The 18623-nt window shown below is 55.6% G+C and overlaps 1 protein-coding gene across 1 annotated transcript in view; it reads left to right on the top strand.

The window, feature by feature from the left end:
- The window catches only part of rreb1a (ras responsive element binding protein 1a), a 34470-nt gene that overhangs the window by 13521 nt on the left and 2326 nt on the right, over nt 1-18623 (top strand). Inside the window, 18 exon segments of the mRNA XM_086020198.1 lie at nt 3486-3602; nt 3764-3935; nt 4704-4779; nt 4858-4947; nt 5036-5199; nt 8224-8359; nt 8426-8601; nt 8681-8870; nt 8963-9205; nt 9392-9827; nt 11350-12832; nt 13497-13669; nt 14996-15190; nt 15257-15418; nt 16106-16246; nt 16335-16432; nt 16807-17503; nt 18361-18622. Of these exon segments, the coding sequence (XP_085876324.1) occupies nt 3488-3602; nt 3764-3935; nt 4704-4779; nt 4858-4947; nt 5036-5199; nt 8224-8359; nt 8426-8601; nt 8681-8870; nt 8963-9205; nt 9392-9827; nt 11350-12832; nt 13497-13669; nt 14996-15190; nt 15257-15418; nt 16106-16246; nt 16335-16432; nt 16807-17503; nt 18361-18622 (5009 nt within the window). The 5' untranslated portion in view covers nt 3486-3487.

Raw genomic sequence — 18623 nt, 5'->3', positions numbered from 1 at the left:
TGTCTTCCAACGACTGCTGTTCAAGGGGACGTCAACGCCAACATTTTTTTTTTCAAGAATATGTTCTATGCAAGCCCACTAGTTGAAACAGGGCACTCTGATAAATGTGGAATAAGTGTCAATCGGCTCGTTTTTAGCCATCCCTGGGGGCGACTGAAAATGACATCACAACCTGCTCACAATGACCAATCGCGGCGCAGATTCAGAAAACAGGTCAGCTGTGATTGGTCGTTGTGAGCACTTGTGATGTCATTTTCAGTCGACAGAAGACAAAATGGCCGCCCCCAGACATGGCTAAAAAGGAGTGCATTTGGCTGCTTAAGGGGGGGTTGCCTAACGTTTGAGGGAAGGTCATTCCAGAGCCAAGGACCGGCAACTGAAAAGGCCGTAGGGGTGGAGGAGGAGCTCAGAAAGGTACGCTGGGCTGAGGCCATATCAAGATTTGGAGAGACGACTACAAGTATCTTGAAATGAACTCCAAAATGTGAAGGGAGGCCAGAACTGGGGTGATGTGCTCCCTCTTCCGCGCTCCAGTTCGGAGATGTTGCGCGGTGCGTGTGCGTGTGCAGAGTGAAGGAATCTGCAAGCTGATTGGCTGACAGCCGGCAGACATTTTCCACATCGGTTGGCTTAGCAGAACCGCCCCCACCCGGCCTTTGCACCCTAGCGCCGCCCCCCTCCCCGCGCTGCCTAGTGGAGCTGACACACGTTTGATGATATCTCAACACTTTATCACGCCGGCTCCAAACTCCACTGTGTGCGCGCGCGCGCAGGCACGCAGGCACGCACACAATGTGTAAGCTCAAAAACAAGATGGAGGCGGGGGAGGCCGAGAGGGAGATGATGCAACAGGGAGGAGGGAGGGAGGAGTTGAGGAAGTTGCCGACGAGGTGGAGCGAAATGAAGACGAACTTGTGCAGCTGGCATTCTTACAATCGAGTGCGCTCGCTGGCTGGCTGGCTGGCCCACCGGTGTGTGTGTGCGTGCGTGTCAAGAGAGTGCGAGTGTGGAGGATGGTGGCTGGCAGCTGAGTGTGAGGTGGAAGAAGCAAAACGATCTCCTGTGACTCCTCTTAGTGTCAACTTCCTGTTGCCAGGAGACACAAGCGCTTTCATACAGGTCCTCTTCTTGCCACATGTCCTCCTTTTCTTTTTCTTTTGACAATCCAGGACAGACCGGCTCTGAAATCAACTCGATGTGTGTCGCACTCGCGCAACGGCCGCAGCCGTACCAAAGCGTCCAAATAAAAGCATCCGCGCAAGCAAGCGGCTGTAGTTTTCGAACAGTTGGGCCCGAGACCGCCCGTGCTCGTGGCAGCAACGCCCGCTCACCACCCGGAAAGGCTGAACCATTCTTGCCCTGTCGCTTTAGCACTGATGATCACTCCATCTCAAAGTGCATCATATGTAATAATAGGCCCAAAAATCTTGACTGAGCAAACGATGGATTGCTTTGAGCGCGGCAAAGCCTCTTCAGAGCGGCCTTTCACGTTTTCTGTACTTTGGGCACGAGACTTGAGATGCTCCACCACTTTTCTTTTTCATGATTCATGCTGTGGTGAAAGAAAATGGATGGCGGGATGTTGACAACTCCCTTCCCGCGCGCTGGCTCAAATGTACGCAAGGACGGGGAGATGGAGAAATGGCATGCTTTCCCGCAGAGCACTTGATGATCGCCGGCGGCAAACGACGGGCCGGGAGTCACCAGAGGTGAAGTTGTCGCTTAAAGCGGCAGCGAGCGAGCCAGCCGACTTGGTGCTCATGTGGCTAAGGCGAGCGAGGTGACTCCAAGGCGCTCCGCTCCGTCCGATGTGATGGAAAAGTTCAAGTTGGAGCAGAGTGAGGCCTGTGCGGCCGTTTCTCGGAATGCGCACAGGAATGTGTTAGGTGCCATGTTGTGTGAGATGGAGAGCAAGAAGAAGGAGAAGCAGGAGCAGCAGGAGGACAGTTAGACGGTCATAAATAGTCAACATATGGTCACCCGATCCTGCCCTCCCCCACGTCCGTCTGATGCTAAACTCAGACTGTTAGCTGACACCCGACGTCACGCCTTCCAAAGACGCGGACGGCAGCTCATCTACTGTCGTGCCACCAAAGACATTTACGCCGCGCGGATTTCAAACAAGCACATAGTTGAGCCTGCAGTCCGCTAGCTGCACGGAATGCCAACAAACAATGGGAAACGGCGCCGGTCATGTGCTAAGGCGAGCGGCAAACGGCGTCCGCGCGGTCTTCGCACCCTTAGAGGAGGTGGCGCGTCAGGGCAGCGTTTTGCACCTCAAAACCAGGCTGCTAAATGCCAACTAGCGCGATCGTAGTCATGCGACCAGCCGATGAGGACGCTCAAAGTTTTGAACTCTCGACGGCGGATGCTATGAAAAGCATCACGTGACGTGGAGCTCAGCTGTCGGCGTCGTCACGTGTCGGCGCAGGTTCGGCACCTGACGGATTGCGGCAGATGCGCCCACGCTTCCCCAAAGAGCCACTGGGGCATCCTCGTTCCCCTTCTTCGGGCTGACCGGCATGTCTGATCTCCTTGGTGCTCGCCATCCTTCTCCCCCTCTTCAGCCTCCTCCTCCTCCTGCAACCATCTGTTGCTGTTCGTTTTCAGACCGCTGTAAAAACTGCTGCCTGCGTCAGCCAATAGTGACACTTTGTGCGTGCGTGCGTGCGACTGAAGATGAATGATGCTAATGTCAAAAACAATCCTGGGACGCAGCTTTGTGTGTGTGTGTGGGGGTGTGTGTGTGTGTGTTCACACACCTGCTGCTGCTTTGCCATGACACAAGCAAGCCAGTGGAAATGCAACACTGAGCCAGACGCCCGCACACACACACATAGTGACAGTTGTCAGCAGTCACCCTAATTTCACTCTTTCACTCTCCTAAAACAAGAAGTGAAAATCATGAATGAAAAGTATAACAGTCGTGTGTGTGTGCATGTGTGTAAGCTTCTTAAATTGTGCATAAATGGACTTAGTTTCTGTTTTGTGGAGAAAAAAATCTCTCAGCTTTCTTACTCATTTCTACATGGAATGTATGCAGCGCGCGCACACACACACACACACACACAAGCCGAGCTGGAAGAGGAAGTGGCCGACTCTGGAGAGCGTCTTCCTGTGGGGGAAGCTAAACAGGAAATGGTCATCATTTCTTCTCCTCTGCCGCCTCTTTTTGCCAAACTGAGCGTGCGTGTGTGCTAGCATGCGTTTTGAGCGGACTGGTGTGCCGAGGGCTTGCTTGTAAAATGCCCTCTTTGGTTGAGTCGGCTCAGGGCCAAGAAACCGTCCGCTGGCCTCAAAAACATGTGACCTCTAAGATGTTCTTTGTAACCTTCACATGACCTTCATCAGTGACACAACTTTTTTTTTTCCTGTTTTGGGAGCACTTGCGTGGTTGGCAGAAAGCAGGCGGCATCTTGCGGCGGCCCTCACTGACGTCACGATGATGGTCATGTGACACAAGTTTATTAACTGTGTGTGCGCAGACATGGAAAAGGCCACAGAGAAGCAGCAGGAGGAGGGAGGAGCCAACTCAGTGGTGAATGGCAATGAGGCGGAGCTAGTGGAGGAGACGCTGCAGAGTGGCGTCAACAGCATCAAAGGTGCATTAGGTCATGTGCGTCGCTGCCTTGTTCCTCGACTGCCTTTGTTGTCTGGGCAATGTTGTTGTTTTCAAATTGGCTTTTGGAGTTGAAAGCGTCCCGCACACTCGTCTTGTGAGCGGATGTGTTGAACTGTCAATCAATGTGACCCCGCCCACCAGCCACACCTGAGAGCGCCGAGGGCGAGAGCCTCCGGAACGGCGATGGGGGCGGCGGCGGGGCAGGAGACTTGTCCTCCATCAATGCCATGATGTCAACGGTGATGTCAGCGGCAGGCAACATTAACGGAGAAGGAGACGCGGGAAGCGATGTCACTCCAGGACCCTCACCAAGGTCAGTACGGTCGCAAACAGTCACTCCTTTCCTTTACCCAGATGTTCATATGGTGGATAGTTCCCAAAACGGCCACTGAGCGGAGGACGATTGAATGATTGCAAAGGCGGCGGCTGATTTTGAAGCCGTTCGTTGGCTGGACGCCCTCAGATGCATTGTGGGATACGTTGAGCCGGGCAACGTCTGAAGGATAAACTATACTCACTACGGGATGTGGACAAAAGTTGCGATTTTGCCTTCTGATGACAAGAAGTCAATTCCGTTTTCTGTGATCTTGTCAAGGCTCGGTTGCAAAATATGCATTTGATATAGGCCGCACAACAAAATGAAGAACAAAAAACAAAGGTTCACCTCAATAAAATGGAACAAATATCCCGAGGTGGGCATTTTACTCAATTTTGCTGCTCCGTCATTTGTCATCCCTCAGCGGCCGGCCGGGTACCCGCCGTTCGTCATTTGTCGCTTTTGGGACGAACCGAATTGTAATCGTCGGTCATGTGGTCAGTTAAGGTCTGTCACAGGTCCGTCATTCCCTCACCCCCGACGTCGGCAAAACAATCCTCCGTCAGTCTGACACAATGCCCACCTCTGCAAATATCCATTGGTCCAAAAATGTTTGGCAAAGATTTGGATTGAGTGATTGTTACGGGTCCCACTAGAGGGCGCCCACGTGCCACCCTTTGAAAGTCACAGCAGTCCGTCCTTTTCGGGTTCGGGTTTTCAGTGAGCGCAAAACTTTTGACCGTGACCGACTTGTCCTTCTTCTAGCCCCTCCCCCAACAAAACGCCCACGTCATCGACAGCCACCAGGGCGCCGCCCGGCCGCAACGTACGACGCAGCCAGGTGAGCTCGGGCCGCGCCGCCCGCTCCTTCCTCAGCCCGCGGACGCCCGTTGACGTTTGGCTTTGTGCCCGCCGCCAGGACGCCAAAGACGATCACGGCGCCCACGTGTGCCCGCTTTGCGACAAGAGCTGCCAGTCGCAGCATCAGCTCACCATGCACATCAGACAGGTACCGCTCGCCCGCAACAGCTCCGCATGCGTGCGCTTCCTCTTTCAAAGGCCATCCTCACGTGTGTGCGTGCGCATTTTTGTTTCAGCACAACGCGGACGCGGGCGCCACGGACCACTCGTGCAGCATTTGCGGCAAGTGTTTGAGTTCGGCGTCGTCGTTGGATCGTCACATGCTGGTGCACAGCGGCGAAAGGCCCTACAAGTGCAGCGTGTGCTCGCAGACCTTCACCACCAACGGCAACATGCACAGGTATGCGCGCACCCGTGGGTGACGGCAAGTCGGCTATTAACCCGCCCCCGTGGTCCACCTTGGTGGAAGAACAACTTTACTGGCGTTCAGGAAGTTAGACTTTAAACCGTCCGTCCCCATCACGCACACACGCAGCAACGCCCATCCTTTATCAGTCAGGTCCAGCCTTCAGCACATCCCTGCATCTCTGTGTGCGTGCGCGTGCGTCTGTGTGAGAGAGAGACGGGGGAGGGGGGTCATCTGAGCATGTGTAAGTTGCGTGCAAGCAATCACAGCCAGCGAGTCTGCGTGTGAAAAAGGAAAGTGGTAAATGCAACATTGGCATGGAGGATTTGACTTGGCTCCCTAAAAAAGCGAGCGAGCGGGCGGGCGAGGGTGGAGAGGAAGGTTTGCCTGTTGGCGTCAGAGCGCTAGCACACATGTAGGCCACCGGAGGGCGCTGACAACTGTTGCCGTTGACAAAGAACTTTGCTTCATCTTGGCCAACTTGTACTTTTGCCTTCCACTTGGAAATGATTGCCGCGTGTTTTCCCAGCAGCCCCGAACACGAGCGCATGCACAAGCAAGGCCCAGTCGGCACGCTTCCTGCCCTCTGATTGGTGGATGGAGTGTTGGGAGTTTTGGGCCACTTTTCTCCTCCTCTTTCCGCCCTCTGTCCTGATTGGTGGATCAAGTTGCTGCGGTCAGGACCTCTTAAGGACGTCCAGCCTGCCGCCTGCCGCCTGCCGCCTCCTATTAATAGAGCGCTCCTTTTCATGCTTCCTTCCCTTCTTCCTCTCTGCTTCCATCCTCATCCTTTCTTCTTCTTCTTCTTCTTCTTCTTCTCCTTCTTGGCACACTAAGTGGTTGTTTCTATTTCCCAAAGTGCACGTTTGCCATTCAAAAAGTCTCGCAGCATGCTAGCAAACAAAACGTCTATTTGCCGACCTCATGATAATCTTGTCGCCATTTCTCAAGAAACAAAAAACCTCCGTGCACTCAGAAACATTATTTGAAGATCATCAGCTGGCCAATTTCCCGTGCACACGCACTTAGCGGCTGGGAGTATCGCGAGTGGATTGAATTGTTTACAACTGTTTCACCACGATAGCATTTAGCTGCAACACAAGACCGTCGTGCTGTGATCAAGATGATGATGCCCACTGGAGCGAGCCGGGGGGACGTTTGGAGAATATTTAAGATTGAGTAATAACGCATTGCTATTGCAGAACCTTTGCCTTTTGACGCAAGACGTTTTCATGAAACAATTGTTGCAAAAATAACGCAAGCGTATTTTAAGACTTGCGCTTCCGGGTTGTTTAAATGTATACGCTGCTCGAGATGTCTACGGTCGAAAGATGTCCCGCACAAGGATATACTTGGCATGCAAAGGGATAAGGTACTACATGTGAATACCTCCACAGGCTTCCGGTGTTTCTGTCAGTGCGGTGAAACGGCTGACTCCCGTGGCCTTAGCCACGGTATTACATGTTGAGCCACTAGAGGGCAGAATGTGCAATGTGGCGACTGGGAAGCGCATGAAAAGCGTAGTGCAGGCAATTAACCCATTAAGGCCTAAAGCGCCTTTCTCAACAGCTCCCCAAAACCGTCGGTCGCCTTTGCAATTACCCTTGAAAACCTGAAGTTCTCCCAGAAATTCAAAACGTACAAAATGATTAATATCGCAGCCCCTGTAGCAGACGGAAACATAATTCCAAAAGAATTCAAGAGCTCAGACATGTGGCTGTCACACAAACAGAATTTATTATTATTTAGTGGTAATTACCATCCTCTATTCTATTACAAAGCCGTCAATATCGTCATTGTCTACAAACCGTATCATATCACGTTCCACTGGTCGTGCACGTCGTCTATATGTCACTGCCGTTCCTTACTTTAGTCAGAGCTCCCGGCGATCGACGGCGTCCGCCATTAGCCTACCTGCGGCTCCCAAAAATTCCACGACATCCTCCGCGGTCTCGCGACACCGTCACGTGTATATTCTGATGCGTTAAATTGACTAAGCGACGTATGAAGAATTGGATTTAAAAAGGACGGTGAAGTATCCGCTCCCCCGGTTTGAAAGGTAGAAAGACGCAACAGCGGTAGAAACGCGTTTATGCGCTCCCGGGCTTAATGGGTTTAATGGAGGCGGCTCCGTAGAAGTAGTCGTTGCTTTTTCAGTGAACCCAACGCAACATATTCAGTCGGTACTCGACCCAGTTAGGGACGACTAGAGGGACGGACCAAAACCCACGTCCGTCCTTGCTTAGTCCGTCCCGACGGACGCACACCCTTTTCTGGCGCCCATTTCTGGCTGTGGCGACTTGCCAAATGGATGTTTACTAAAGCGATATCGATATTACTGCGGTATTTAGCATGTATCTAAAGAAATGATGTTTTTCTCACCTACTCAAAGAAGTGCATCAGATAATGTGCAAGTATTGGGTGGCGATGCGCATTTAAGTTTGCGTCTGACTGGTCGAACTCGGATGAAAGCAGACAATTGCATAAGAAAATGACTGCATGTAAACGGGCTGGGCTGTCAGTCGCTTTTCTACCGCGGGTACGCAAAGTGCTTGACACTGTTAGCTCATTTAGCTCCTGATGACGGAGTCTCTTGCTCAAGGACACTTGGACATGGTCTCAATGGTCGGGGATCCAACCCCCAACCTCTGGGTTGTGTGACAACCACTGAGCCGTGCGCCCATGCATATTGCATCGGCCCTTGGCGCAATGTCGATCGCAATATTTTTGCGGGATCTGCTGCAGCCCTAATTGAGAGCATTTGCAGAAAAGGAAAAATGGTCAAAGTACCAGTGGCAGTGTTTTTGTTCTTTGTTTTATTTTTTCTTTTCAGTTTTTGATCTTGCCATTTGTTTTCCATGGTTTTTGCAATTATATGAGAGGGAAGCCCAACTTGGCCAACTTGGCCCGCCACACAAATGACTTTGGCGCGAAATGGGACGCACTCCCGATAACCTGGTTGGCATGGTTTCGCTCAGCAACTCCTGAAGTAACTGGAGCGCGTGTGCCCGTGCGCAGACACATGAAGATTCACGAGAAGGACCCCGCCAGCGGCCTCCTGCCCGTCAGCCCGCCGTCGCCCACCAAGCGCCGCCGCCCGTCCGTCAAGCGGCGCCAAGAGGACGAGGGCGCCGAGGAGCCGCCCCCCAAGAAGGTGAGCGTGGGCCTCCCGGCTATCGAGTGGAGCGTGGGGGCGGAGCTAAATGGCCATGTCGCGCAGGCGCCGGACGACTCGGCCTCGGAGGAGGCGGCGCCGCCGCCGATGGCCAGCGCGGCGGCGGTCGGTGCGCGGGCCGTGGACGACCGCGCGCTTCCTTGTCCCATCTGCTTCAAGATGTGCGGCGGGAGACTCGAGCTGGACGCGCACATGGACACGCACCCCGACACCACTCTCAGGTGCGTGCGCGCGCGCGCACCCACGCGCCCCGCGCCACTGCTGCAAAAGTTGACCATTTGTTTCTTGTGGTGCTGGCAGGTGCGACTTGTGTTGTCTTTCCTTCCGCACCCACCGCGGCCTGTTGCGTCACAACGCGGGCGTCCACAAGCTCCTCCCCCAAGACCCCAGCGGCCGACCGTTCATCCAGACCAATCCGTCCATCCCGGCCGGCTTCAACGACTTGGCCTTCATCGACTTCTCCTGCAAGAAGTTCGCTCGCGTGGCGCAGGTCAGCGCCGCCGGCCGCCGTCTTTGAAAGGGGGGCTACCCGTGCGCGCTCTCCGGCTCAGCCGTGTCTTCCTGTGGGCCCTTGCGCCGCAGGTGTGGTGCGAGACCAACCTCCGGCGCTGCATCAGCAACTTTCACCGCTTCGTGTGCGAGAGCTGCGACAAGGCCTTCCCGCTGCGCTCGGCCCTGGAGCTCCACAAGAACGCCGCCCACTCGGACGCCGCGCAAAATGGCGTCCGGGAGGCTCGGGACCGCGTCCGGACCGACGCCGCGGACGTCCCGCTTTCCCCGCAGTCCCGCTTCATGGAGGCGCTGGGACTCCGGCACGTCTCCAAGGTAACGGACCTCCCGGTAAGCGCCGGCGTCTGGAAACGTGCTCACCCTGTGGATGGTTTTCTGGCCAGGAGCAGCCAAGCGTCACGCAAAGACAAGAAAAAGACACAAACATGACAAGGTGCGCTATGGTAGCCTAGCGGCTGACTGACCTCTTCCTGCGCGTGTGCCCCTCCCGACCTCCCCCAGGTGCAGCGCAAGCCCACGGAGGACGAGATCCACCAGGCGCACCTGGACAGCATCAAGGTGATCCACGTGGAGCCCCTGAGCTGCAGCCTGCCCCAGGAGCCCGCCTTCCTGGCGGGAGGTCCCACGGCGGGCCTGGGCGGGCTGGCGGCGCTGGGCCTCCCCCCGCCGGAGCAGTCGGGTGCCGCCGCCTCCACGCTGCAGGGCCTGTCTCAGCGGGACGCCCTCAGCCTGCTGTCCTTGCAGCCCTTCCAGGCGGGCTTCCTCCTGCAGCCCGACGGCGCCGCCGCCACCGCCGCCGGCAAAGCGGGCGAGGCGGGCGGCGTGGTGGAGCTGGCCGACATCCAGCAGATCCTCAAAGTGGCCGCCGCCGTGCCCAATCAGATGGGGCTGGCCTTCCCCGCGCTGGCCAAAGGGGCGGCCTTGGCAGCGGGCCAAGGTGGGTGCTGGCTGCTGGCGCGTCGGCTCGCCGCGTCCTCGTCCGTCGTCCCGCCTGGACTTTGTTCGCGCCGTCCCGATCATGAACGCGCGCGCTCCTTGCTGCGCTGCCGCTCGAAACGCAAGCACTTTTCTTGCCTTCTGTTCTCCTTCGAAGCACTACTCAGAAAAGGCCCAAAACCGCACGCTCGTTTGAGTCTTCAACGTCGCGCCATCGTCAAAGACGGCAAGCCATTTGCAGCGCTTTCAGTTGCGCAAGCCTTTGTCAAAAATACACACAGGTAGGGCCTAACCCAGGCACGGGCAAACTAACGGGGGCTTTTTCATCCGGCCCGCCGAACTTGTCCAACAAAAAAAAACAAAATTAGAATCGTTCAATGATTTCATCTTGTCCCTGCAGTGCCTGCGTTTCTCCAGTAGATGGCGCACTGACCCTTGGTGGACCTATGTGGCAAGCCACACCCACTGTCTTTCTGCACTACGGAAATGGGGAGAAGGGTCTCGTCTAGCGATGACGTCAATCGGTCACGCGAAACACAGGCCATCACATACGATAAACATACATTTGCGGGTCTGGAAGCGAGTGAGACTTGCCCACCACCGCGCCAAATGAATCCACTTTATGAAGTGGATTGTAGCGATAGTGAAGCCTCGCACTTCCTGGCTTTGGTTGAGCGTGAAGGGGAAGGGTTTTTCGGTCCGCCGCGGGCGAACACTAGGTCCGAAGGTGCGCAGCGTTGCCGTAGTTACAATATGTATACGTTGAGTTCGCAAACAATTCTTAGCCATGACCACATTTTGATTTTCAAATGGGTCAAAAATAGTGAAAGCTTTCGTGGCCAAAATGTAGCGACCGTTACTTTGCGGGCACATTCAAATCATGAATTTGATCCCAACTATTCTTTTTGTTCTCGTTCACGTCCTCCACTAATTTCCTCTTCAGTTTTAAAAAGATATATGTTTCTTTCTAGCCGGGTTTTTACTCATCGTGCGGTGCCCGGCCCTCAATGTGGCCCGCAAGTCCAAAGGTTTGCCCACCCCTGGCCTATCCAGTAGTATGCATTTGTGACAAAAAAAACTACGAAAAACGTCCAACATTTTCTTCTCCAAAATAACTCATTCCCCTCAAATGTTCAGAATCGTTTGCTCTAGAAAATTGCAAACTTTTTTTTCAAACTAACTTTTTCACCTCGGATCAAACAAACAAATCTTATCGGATCAAACAAATCTTAATCCACCTTTTAATCGTTATTACCTAGATTTATTTTCACTCATCAGTATTGTACATGTTTTTTTTCCTCTGTCATCTTTTTTGTTTTTTTTTTCCTTAGATGTAAAACCTTTTAAACTCCTGCCCCTCCTTTCCTATTGGCGCGTTCCACCGGACTTTTTACATGCGCTTGCTGCTGGTTGTTTTATTCACGTGCGATAAGCTGACCTTGAGCGTCCTGAAGAAGGCCCGCAGTCACGTGTAGCGATATTGTTCTGAAAATGCCGCCTAACGTTTTCTTTTTGTGACGCAGGTCAAGCCCAGAACCAAAAGGCCATGCCGCCCCTGAAGCCCAAGCCCCCCGTCACGCCTCGCTCCAGCCTGACGGCGAGCACGCCGCCGCCGCTGCAGAGCTCCCAGCGGGCGTCGCTGGGCTGCATCAGCCCCAGCCTCCCGCCGCCGGCGCCCGCCCTCTTCAAGACGCCCTCCTCGTCCTCGTCCTCGTCCTCGCCGCCGGCCGCCGCCACCGCCGCGCACGAAGAGACGGGGCTCGGCGGGAGGAAAGCGGCGGGCAAAGCGGCGGCCGACGCCGGCTCGGCCAAAGGCTCCTTCCCCTGCCGCTTCTGCGACCAGGTCTTCTCCTTCTCGGGCGTCCTGCAGGCTCACATGCGCTTCCACCTGGGCATCCTGCCCCACCAGTGCAACATCTGCGACTACGTGGCGCCAGACAAGGCCACGCTCATACGCCACCTGCGCACCCACAGTGGCGAGCGGCCCTACATCTGCCGCGTCTGCCACTACCCCTTCACCGTCAAGGCCAACTGCGAGCGCCACCTCCGGAAGAAACACGGCAAGACGTCCAGGAAGGACATCGAGAAAAACATCAAGTGCGTATTCTCCGCCTCGCCCAACAACCTGAGCGCCGCCGTCTCAGCCCTCTCCGCCTCCGACTCTGAGACGGGACGCGGCGGCGGTGGCGCCGATGCAGCGTGCCGCTTCTGTGGCGAGGACCTGAAGACCTACCGGGCCCTGCAGATCCACCTGCGCACGCACAACGGCTGCCAGAGGAAACCTTTCGAGTGTCGCCGCTGCGGCGCCGCCTTCCTGGCCAAGCGCAACTGCATCCACCATCTTCTCAAGCAGCACCCCGAGGTCCAAGAGCGCGAGATCGAGGAGCACATCGCCACCATGCGGCCCGCCGCGGCGCTCTCCGACGGAGCCGCTCAGACGCAGGCGGTCAAGACGGAGGACGCCGGCGCCTACCGGCAAGATCCCGACCAGCCTCTGGACTTCTCGGCCAAAGGGCGCGGCGCTCACGCCGCCTCCCTGGGCGTCAAAGTGGAGAGCGTGTCCCCCACGCCGGAGCGCCCGCCGGCCCCGGACCCGCCCCTGGACCAACCCATGGACCTGTCCGTCCCCAGCAAACGACTTCGACGAGAAGCGACCGAGCAGCGGCAGATCAAAACGGAGCAAGCGGCCGGCAGCGCGGCCGACGACGACAAGACGGCGACCGCCTCGCCTCTGGGGGGGGGCTACCGCTTCGCCCCCGGCTCCACCCCTCCCCCCCCTGCCCCCTTGCCCCGCCCGCAGCGCCTCAAGCCCCTCCTCCCCAAGCCCGCCGCCGTCAAGGAACTCCCCCCTCTGGCGTCCATTGCGCAGATCATCCACTCTGTGTCCGCCGCCCCCGACCTGCTGAAGAGGGAGGCGGAGGCCAAGCCGCGGCCGGCGTCCGAGCCGCCCTCGGACCCGCCGGGCGGCGCCGTGCTCCTGGAGACGCCGGGCGACGACAGCGCCAGGTCGCCACTTCTTTTCATTCCTTTGCACTTGTATAGCGCCTTTTGACCACAAGACGTATGTTTGGGGACGAGCTCGGATTTGAAAACAAGGTTGAACTTTTGGGCCGTAACTTCAAAAGTTGAACGCTGCCCAGGCCCGAGCGGGGTCGGAGCTGGGGCCTCAGACAGGGTTGCGGGGAATTACGAACAGTTCCGAATGCTGGTCGGTCGGTATTAGCGCAAACCGCTCGGAGCAGAAGAAGATGTCAGGAAAAGCCTACTAGAACACCTGAACTTGATTTGCGTCATATGAGGCAGGTGTGCGCTCTAGGAGACTGTGCACACTTGTGCAACCACTTTCCCTTTTGCAATTCAGTGGCGGTGGGCAGGTCGCGCTTCAGTCATTATGTCCAAAGTCATTTCCCTTTTTTCTCTTTTCCATCACAAACAGCTAGCAGCGTTTGAACTGGAGTTAGCAGGCTTGTTCTATCCACTGTCGAGCGACAGGCGGAGGAGGGAAGGACATGCGATATTTGACCCAGTTGCCTGTTACTTGTGTGTGCCCACAAAGGTCAAAGGGGGAAAAAAGCCCCACGTGGTAGCGGCGGTGTTTGTCTGTGGTGGACGCTCGCTCGAGTTCCACCTTTGAGCTGACGGGTTCTTGTGGCGGTTGTGCTTTGTGCAGGAAGAGGAACCGCAAGAAGAATGCCAAGGAGGCAAGCGTGCTAGACGTGGACTTGGAGTCCAGCGGCGAGTTGGCCAGCGTGGAGAAGATGCTCGCCAACACCGATGCCAACAAGTTCACCAACTTCCTGCAGACTGGCGCCAACCACCTCGCGCCCAAGACTGCCCCCAGAGGTCCAAGTTTACGCACGCACGCACACACGCACACAACAGGGCTGGGCAGTATGGCCCGACAATGAAATCTCAGATTTCCAATTTTTCCTTTTCTTTTGCCCTTCGCTTATGGAAAATGCAAAGACACGCAACTCTTGTTTCGAGAGTACGTACTTCAAAGTAAGCACAACCACAGCCGCATACAAATTGCTGTACATCAAGTACAAATCTGACATTTAAAAACAAAGACAGTCAATGAAATGAAATGAAAAGAAAAGAAGTGACTGGCTGACTCCAAAATAAAGTGCATGACAGTTATCCCACTTAGATGTAACTACGACACGGATGACTGGTTCTGAGTGCTGTTGTGAAAGGAGAGGCCTTACTTTAGGCAGCTGCCTAAAATAGAGATAAAGATTAAAGCACAACAACCGGGTTTAACAAGTAGGATAAAGTTTCGACAATAATCTTCTTAATTTAGTAAAGAGAAAAACTCTTACCGTGCTAACAGTTTGGGCTGTCACTGCAGGGTTTAACAAGGTCAGATGAAATGCAACGAGTTTAGTGCCATTCAGGATTTGATTGCCTCCGGACACAGGACAAAAGTCGCCCTTTCGGAGAAAGCGTCCCTACTGCTTAGCGGGACGCAGATCTGACTGCCAGCCGTGTAGCAGTGAAAGGAAATAACACTTGGGTTACTTGCAGTGGAACCCATGGGCAGCAAATACAATGAAAAAGGCAGGGCCCCGCAAATTGAACCCTGTGGAACACCATATGACAGTGGGACTAGCCAAGGCTAACAAAAGGTCCTGCTTGCCAAGTAGGATCTCAACCACTCTAGAGCCCACAGCAAACATGATCGAAAATACATTTTGCTCCTTTTTTCCTATGTAGTTTGCCAAACAAAAGCCTCCCTTTGTTTTGGGGAAATTTCCACACAAGGTACCAAAACCGATTCCAACCAAACAAATGGATGAATAACTCGGGCTTGTTTTAATATTTGATTATTCTGTCCATCATGTTTTCAATGAGTCAAGGAACCGGGTAAAAAACCAAATGTTTCAATCCCTTTATTGATGAGAAAGAAGGCGTGATTTCAAATTGTAAGTGCAAAACATGTGCGAACAACAATTGATGGAGATTCGCTTCCTGGTTTGGTCAAAGGATGGGCCAAAGATGTTGCTGATTGTTTCCCAAAGTAAAAGCAAATGTCCCATTTTGAAAAAAACACACAAAGGTCATCGGTTTGGGGGAATATTTACTGTCGAGATGTGGACAATTTGAAGTTAAACACAGTTGCGAATTGTTGCACATGCAGTGGAGACATTGTCACGTTTGCGTGCGCAGACGGCGAGCGGGCGGGAGGAGGCGTGGACAAGGAGGCGGGGCCGCGAGAGGAAGCCAAGATGGCGCCGTTGCTTCCTCAGTCCAAAGGCAAGAAGAACGCCTACTCCAACTCTGTGCAGAAGATGACGTGTCCCTTCTGCCCCCGCGTCTTCCCGTGGGCCAGCTCGCTGCAGAGGCACATGCTCACGCACACCGGTAGGTCTCCACGCGTGGCTCCGGGGCCGCCGACGCCGACGCTGACGCGTGCCCGTCCGTCCTCAGGCCAGAAGCCCTTCCCGTGCCCGCGCTGCGACGCCTTCTTCTCCACAAAGTCCAACTGTGAGCGCCACCTGCTGAGGAAGCACGGCGTCACCAACCGCACGCTGAGACGCAACGGCGTCTTCGCCAAGAAAGAAAGTGACGACGGCTCGCACGAGAGCGCCGGTGAGCCTTGCGCCGCAAATGACTCGCCAACTCAAAGATGAGCCCGCGCGGCGTGAAATGTGGCGGGCGCCCCTCCGTTCTTTGGCCTTCCACTCCACGTGGCTGCCGCACATAGATGAGCGAGCATCGTTGGCTTTGTCGCGGAGAAAGAAGTTCTCCTGTGCTGTGCGGTCCGATCGGGTCCCGCCGAGCGGCCGGCGTTTGCCGGCGTTTGCCGGCGTTTGCCAATGTTGCCTTCTTGTCACGGTTCTGTTGGCGTCAGACAAAGCCTGACATTTTGAGAATAGAATATGTTCCCAGCAGGCCCGCTCGTTTGAAACACGGCATTCGGATGAATATCGCCTATGTGGAATAGGAGTCAAGCAGCAAAAGACACCCGCTTATGTCCATCTCAGGGGGGGCGGCCATTTTGTCACTTCTGTCGACATCACCGTTGCTCAGGGCTAACCCCGACCAACCCCGTGGTCAGAATGCCTTCTTTCGACTCGCACGTTCTTGAAAAAAATCGGTTTGGGTTGACTTCCCTTTAAGCTTCAAGACCATTGCCAAGGCATGGAGACCATTTTGTTGCCAGCAGTTGAGACGCTCAATGACCGTCAGCCCACTCCGGACTTTTATGGGCCACTTGCACACACAAGTGACGCTTTTTTTCCTTTCTCCTTTTTTAATCGCCGGCGTTTCCGTTAGAGAGTCAGTCTGATGCCGAGCAGCTGGCCAATGACTCGTCTCCACTAGGCCACGCCCCTCCCGCTGCCCTCAAAGACACGCCCTCTGAGCCCAAGGCGGAGGAGCCCACGCCACCCAGCCCCGCCCACAAGGCCAGCCCAGGTGAGTCGCCCGCCTACGCCAATTAAAGATGCCGATGACATCATCATCATCATCATCATCGTCGCAAACACGTGTGTTGTCTGCTCAGCGGGTTCGAGTCCCCCGCAAGCTCCTGAGATTGCGCGCCAGCAGGAGGCACCGGAGACCTCCATCGACACATCCAAGCAAGCTCCGCCCGGCGCCAAGGTAACCCGACACATGCTTGGAGCAGGCGGGCTCCAAGTATTTTCACCAGCCACGTAGCTTAGCTGCTGGGAGCTTGGCTTTGTTGTATGTTGAGAAATGATCCAAACGAATGTTGACGTGCTAGCGCTTAGCATTGGTAGGCGTTGGCTTGACAAGCAACGGATAACTGAACCCAAACAGTCCAGCAAGATAATACAACAACACATATATGGAAAAGGACTAATATTACAGCAACTTGCTGAGTAGAAGAAGTCCACTGGTCTATACTGCCACCCGGCGGTCAAGGTCTGGTGGGCCGCAGCGACTTGACAGACAGACGCGAAACGATGACATCATCAATAGTTGACTTTTTTGGGGGTGTTTTTTTGTTTCAGTGTGATCACGACGACGACGACGACGACGACGATGACGACTGCCACAGCAACAAAAGTTTGGATTTGAACTTTGGCTCCAAGCTGATTGACTTCAAGCTATCAAACTCGCCCGGCCCCGGCCCGGGCCCCGGCCCGGACCCCGTCCCCGCGGCAGGCCCCTCCCCTCAAGAAGAGGCCGCCGCCGTGCCCCCGGCGGCTGCGACGGACGGCCCCTCGGCCAAGCCTCATCCGGAGTGGCAGCACGTTTGCGGAGCGTGCCACAAAAGTTTCCGCTACGCCACCACCCTCGCTCGTCACGAGAGGGCGCACCTGAGCCGGGAGGCGCCGCCCGAAGAGAAGGAGGCGGCGCCCCCGGAGGCCGATGAGGATGAACGCGAGGAGGAGCCCGGGAGCAAAGAGGACGACGAGGACGAGCGAGGAGCGGCCAGGGCCGGCGACAGCGACGCCCCGGAGAGCGACGGCGACGACAACGACGACGACGACGGCGGCAACGACGACGGCGGCAACGACGACGACGACGACGACGACGAGCGCACAGACGACGAGCGCACAGACGAGGGCAAGAACCCGGAGGGCGGAGATTCGGCCGCCGGCTCCGTCGCCGTCGTGGACAAACGCAAGAAGAAGACGTGCGACGTGTGCGCCAAACGATTCTGGTCGCTACAGGACCTCACCAGACACATGAGGTCGCACACCGGTACGGCACGCACGCACGCACGCCATTGAAGCTTTCCCCATTTCCGATGCTTTTGCATTTTTCCGAGTCAGGTCCGCCCGTTTACAAGTAGAGCGAAGCAAGAGGCCACCACAGCCAGCCCGTATCAAAAGAAACAAGAAGCTTTAAACAAAGTTGAACTTGTCAAGAACCGTGTGATAGAATTGTAGAATCCGAGTGAGGCGGCCTCTGGTGTCGTTGTGGCAAAAGTCCGTTTTGAGCATGGACGTATACGAACGGCGCCGCCTTGAGGTAGGAGCTGAATTCATTCCGTGTCTCCCAAATCAGATTTGATGGGGAAGGCCGTTCATCCGTCCGTTCCGGACTGCCCCCCCCCCTCCAAAAAACAGCAAACAAGCTTTGGTATGGCTGCCACAAACGATTATGTTGCCCGTCGACTCACGGCCAACAGTAGTCGCGATGAGGCGAGCGATGAGGCGGCGCGTTGTGCCAGCAAGCAGCTGCTCTCGGAATCGGCATCATTGCAAGTCCGTCCAAATGAATCATCAGGACAAACTTTCAACTCGCGAGAAACTCTGCCGCTTGCGCCAGCGTCCTTGACATGTTTAGCAACTCCAACCAATGTTTCATGTCAACGTTCCACCGACGTGACGGCGCAGATCGCAATCGGGCCACATTTAGCATTTGATGCAAATGATCATTTGATTTGACGTGATCGTTCCACGAAATAAGACACGCCGGTTCCTTCTGCGGCGATGTGCGAGCCCCAAAGCTCGTCTTCTCGTGAGCGGAAACGGAAAGATGTTGCGCTCGTTGGAGCCGACCTTATTTGTGCTCCCGTCAGCGTGCGTGTGACATGCTGTGCTTTTTCCACGCAGGCGAGCGCCCTTACCGCTGCGCCACGTGCGAGCGCACGTTCACGCTCAAGCACAGCCTGGTCCGCCACCAGCGCATCCATGCCAAGACGCCCAGCGAGGACGGCGACAGGGACGCCGCCCCCGCGCCCGCCGAAAGCCGCGCCCCCTCGGAGAACGAGAGCGAGTGCGCCAAAGACTTGGATGACGCCCGCGCGTCCGAGCCGGAGCCCGCCGGAGGCGCGCCCGCCGCCGCTGACGAGAGGCCCGAACTTGGCGCGACCCCC

The sequence above is a fragment of the Filicampus tigris genome, chromosome 21, assembly GCF_054856515.1.
Source record: "Filicampus tigris isolate MCC_2025a chromosome 21, RoL_Ftig_1.0, whole genome shotgun sequence".
Taxonomy (NCBI): Eukaryota; Metazoa; Chordata; class Actinopteri; order Syngnathiformes; family Syngnathidae; genus Filicampus; species Filicampus tigris.
Note: the sequence above shows the minus strand (reverse complement) of the source record. Positions and strands in the feature narration are given on the sequence as shown.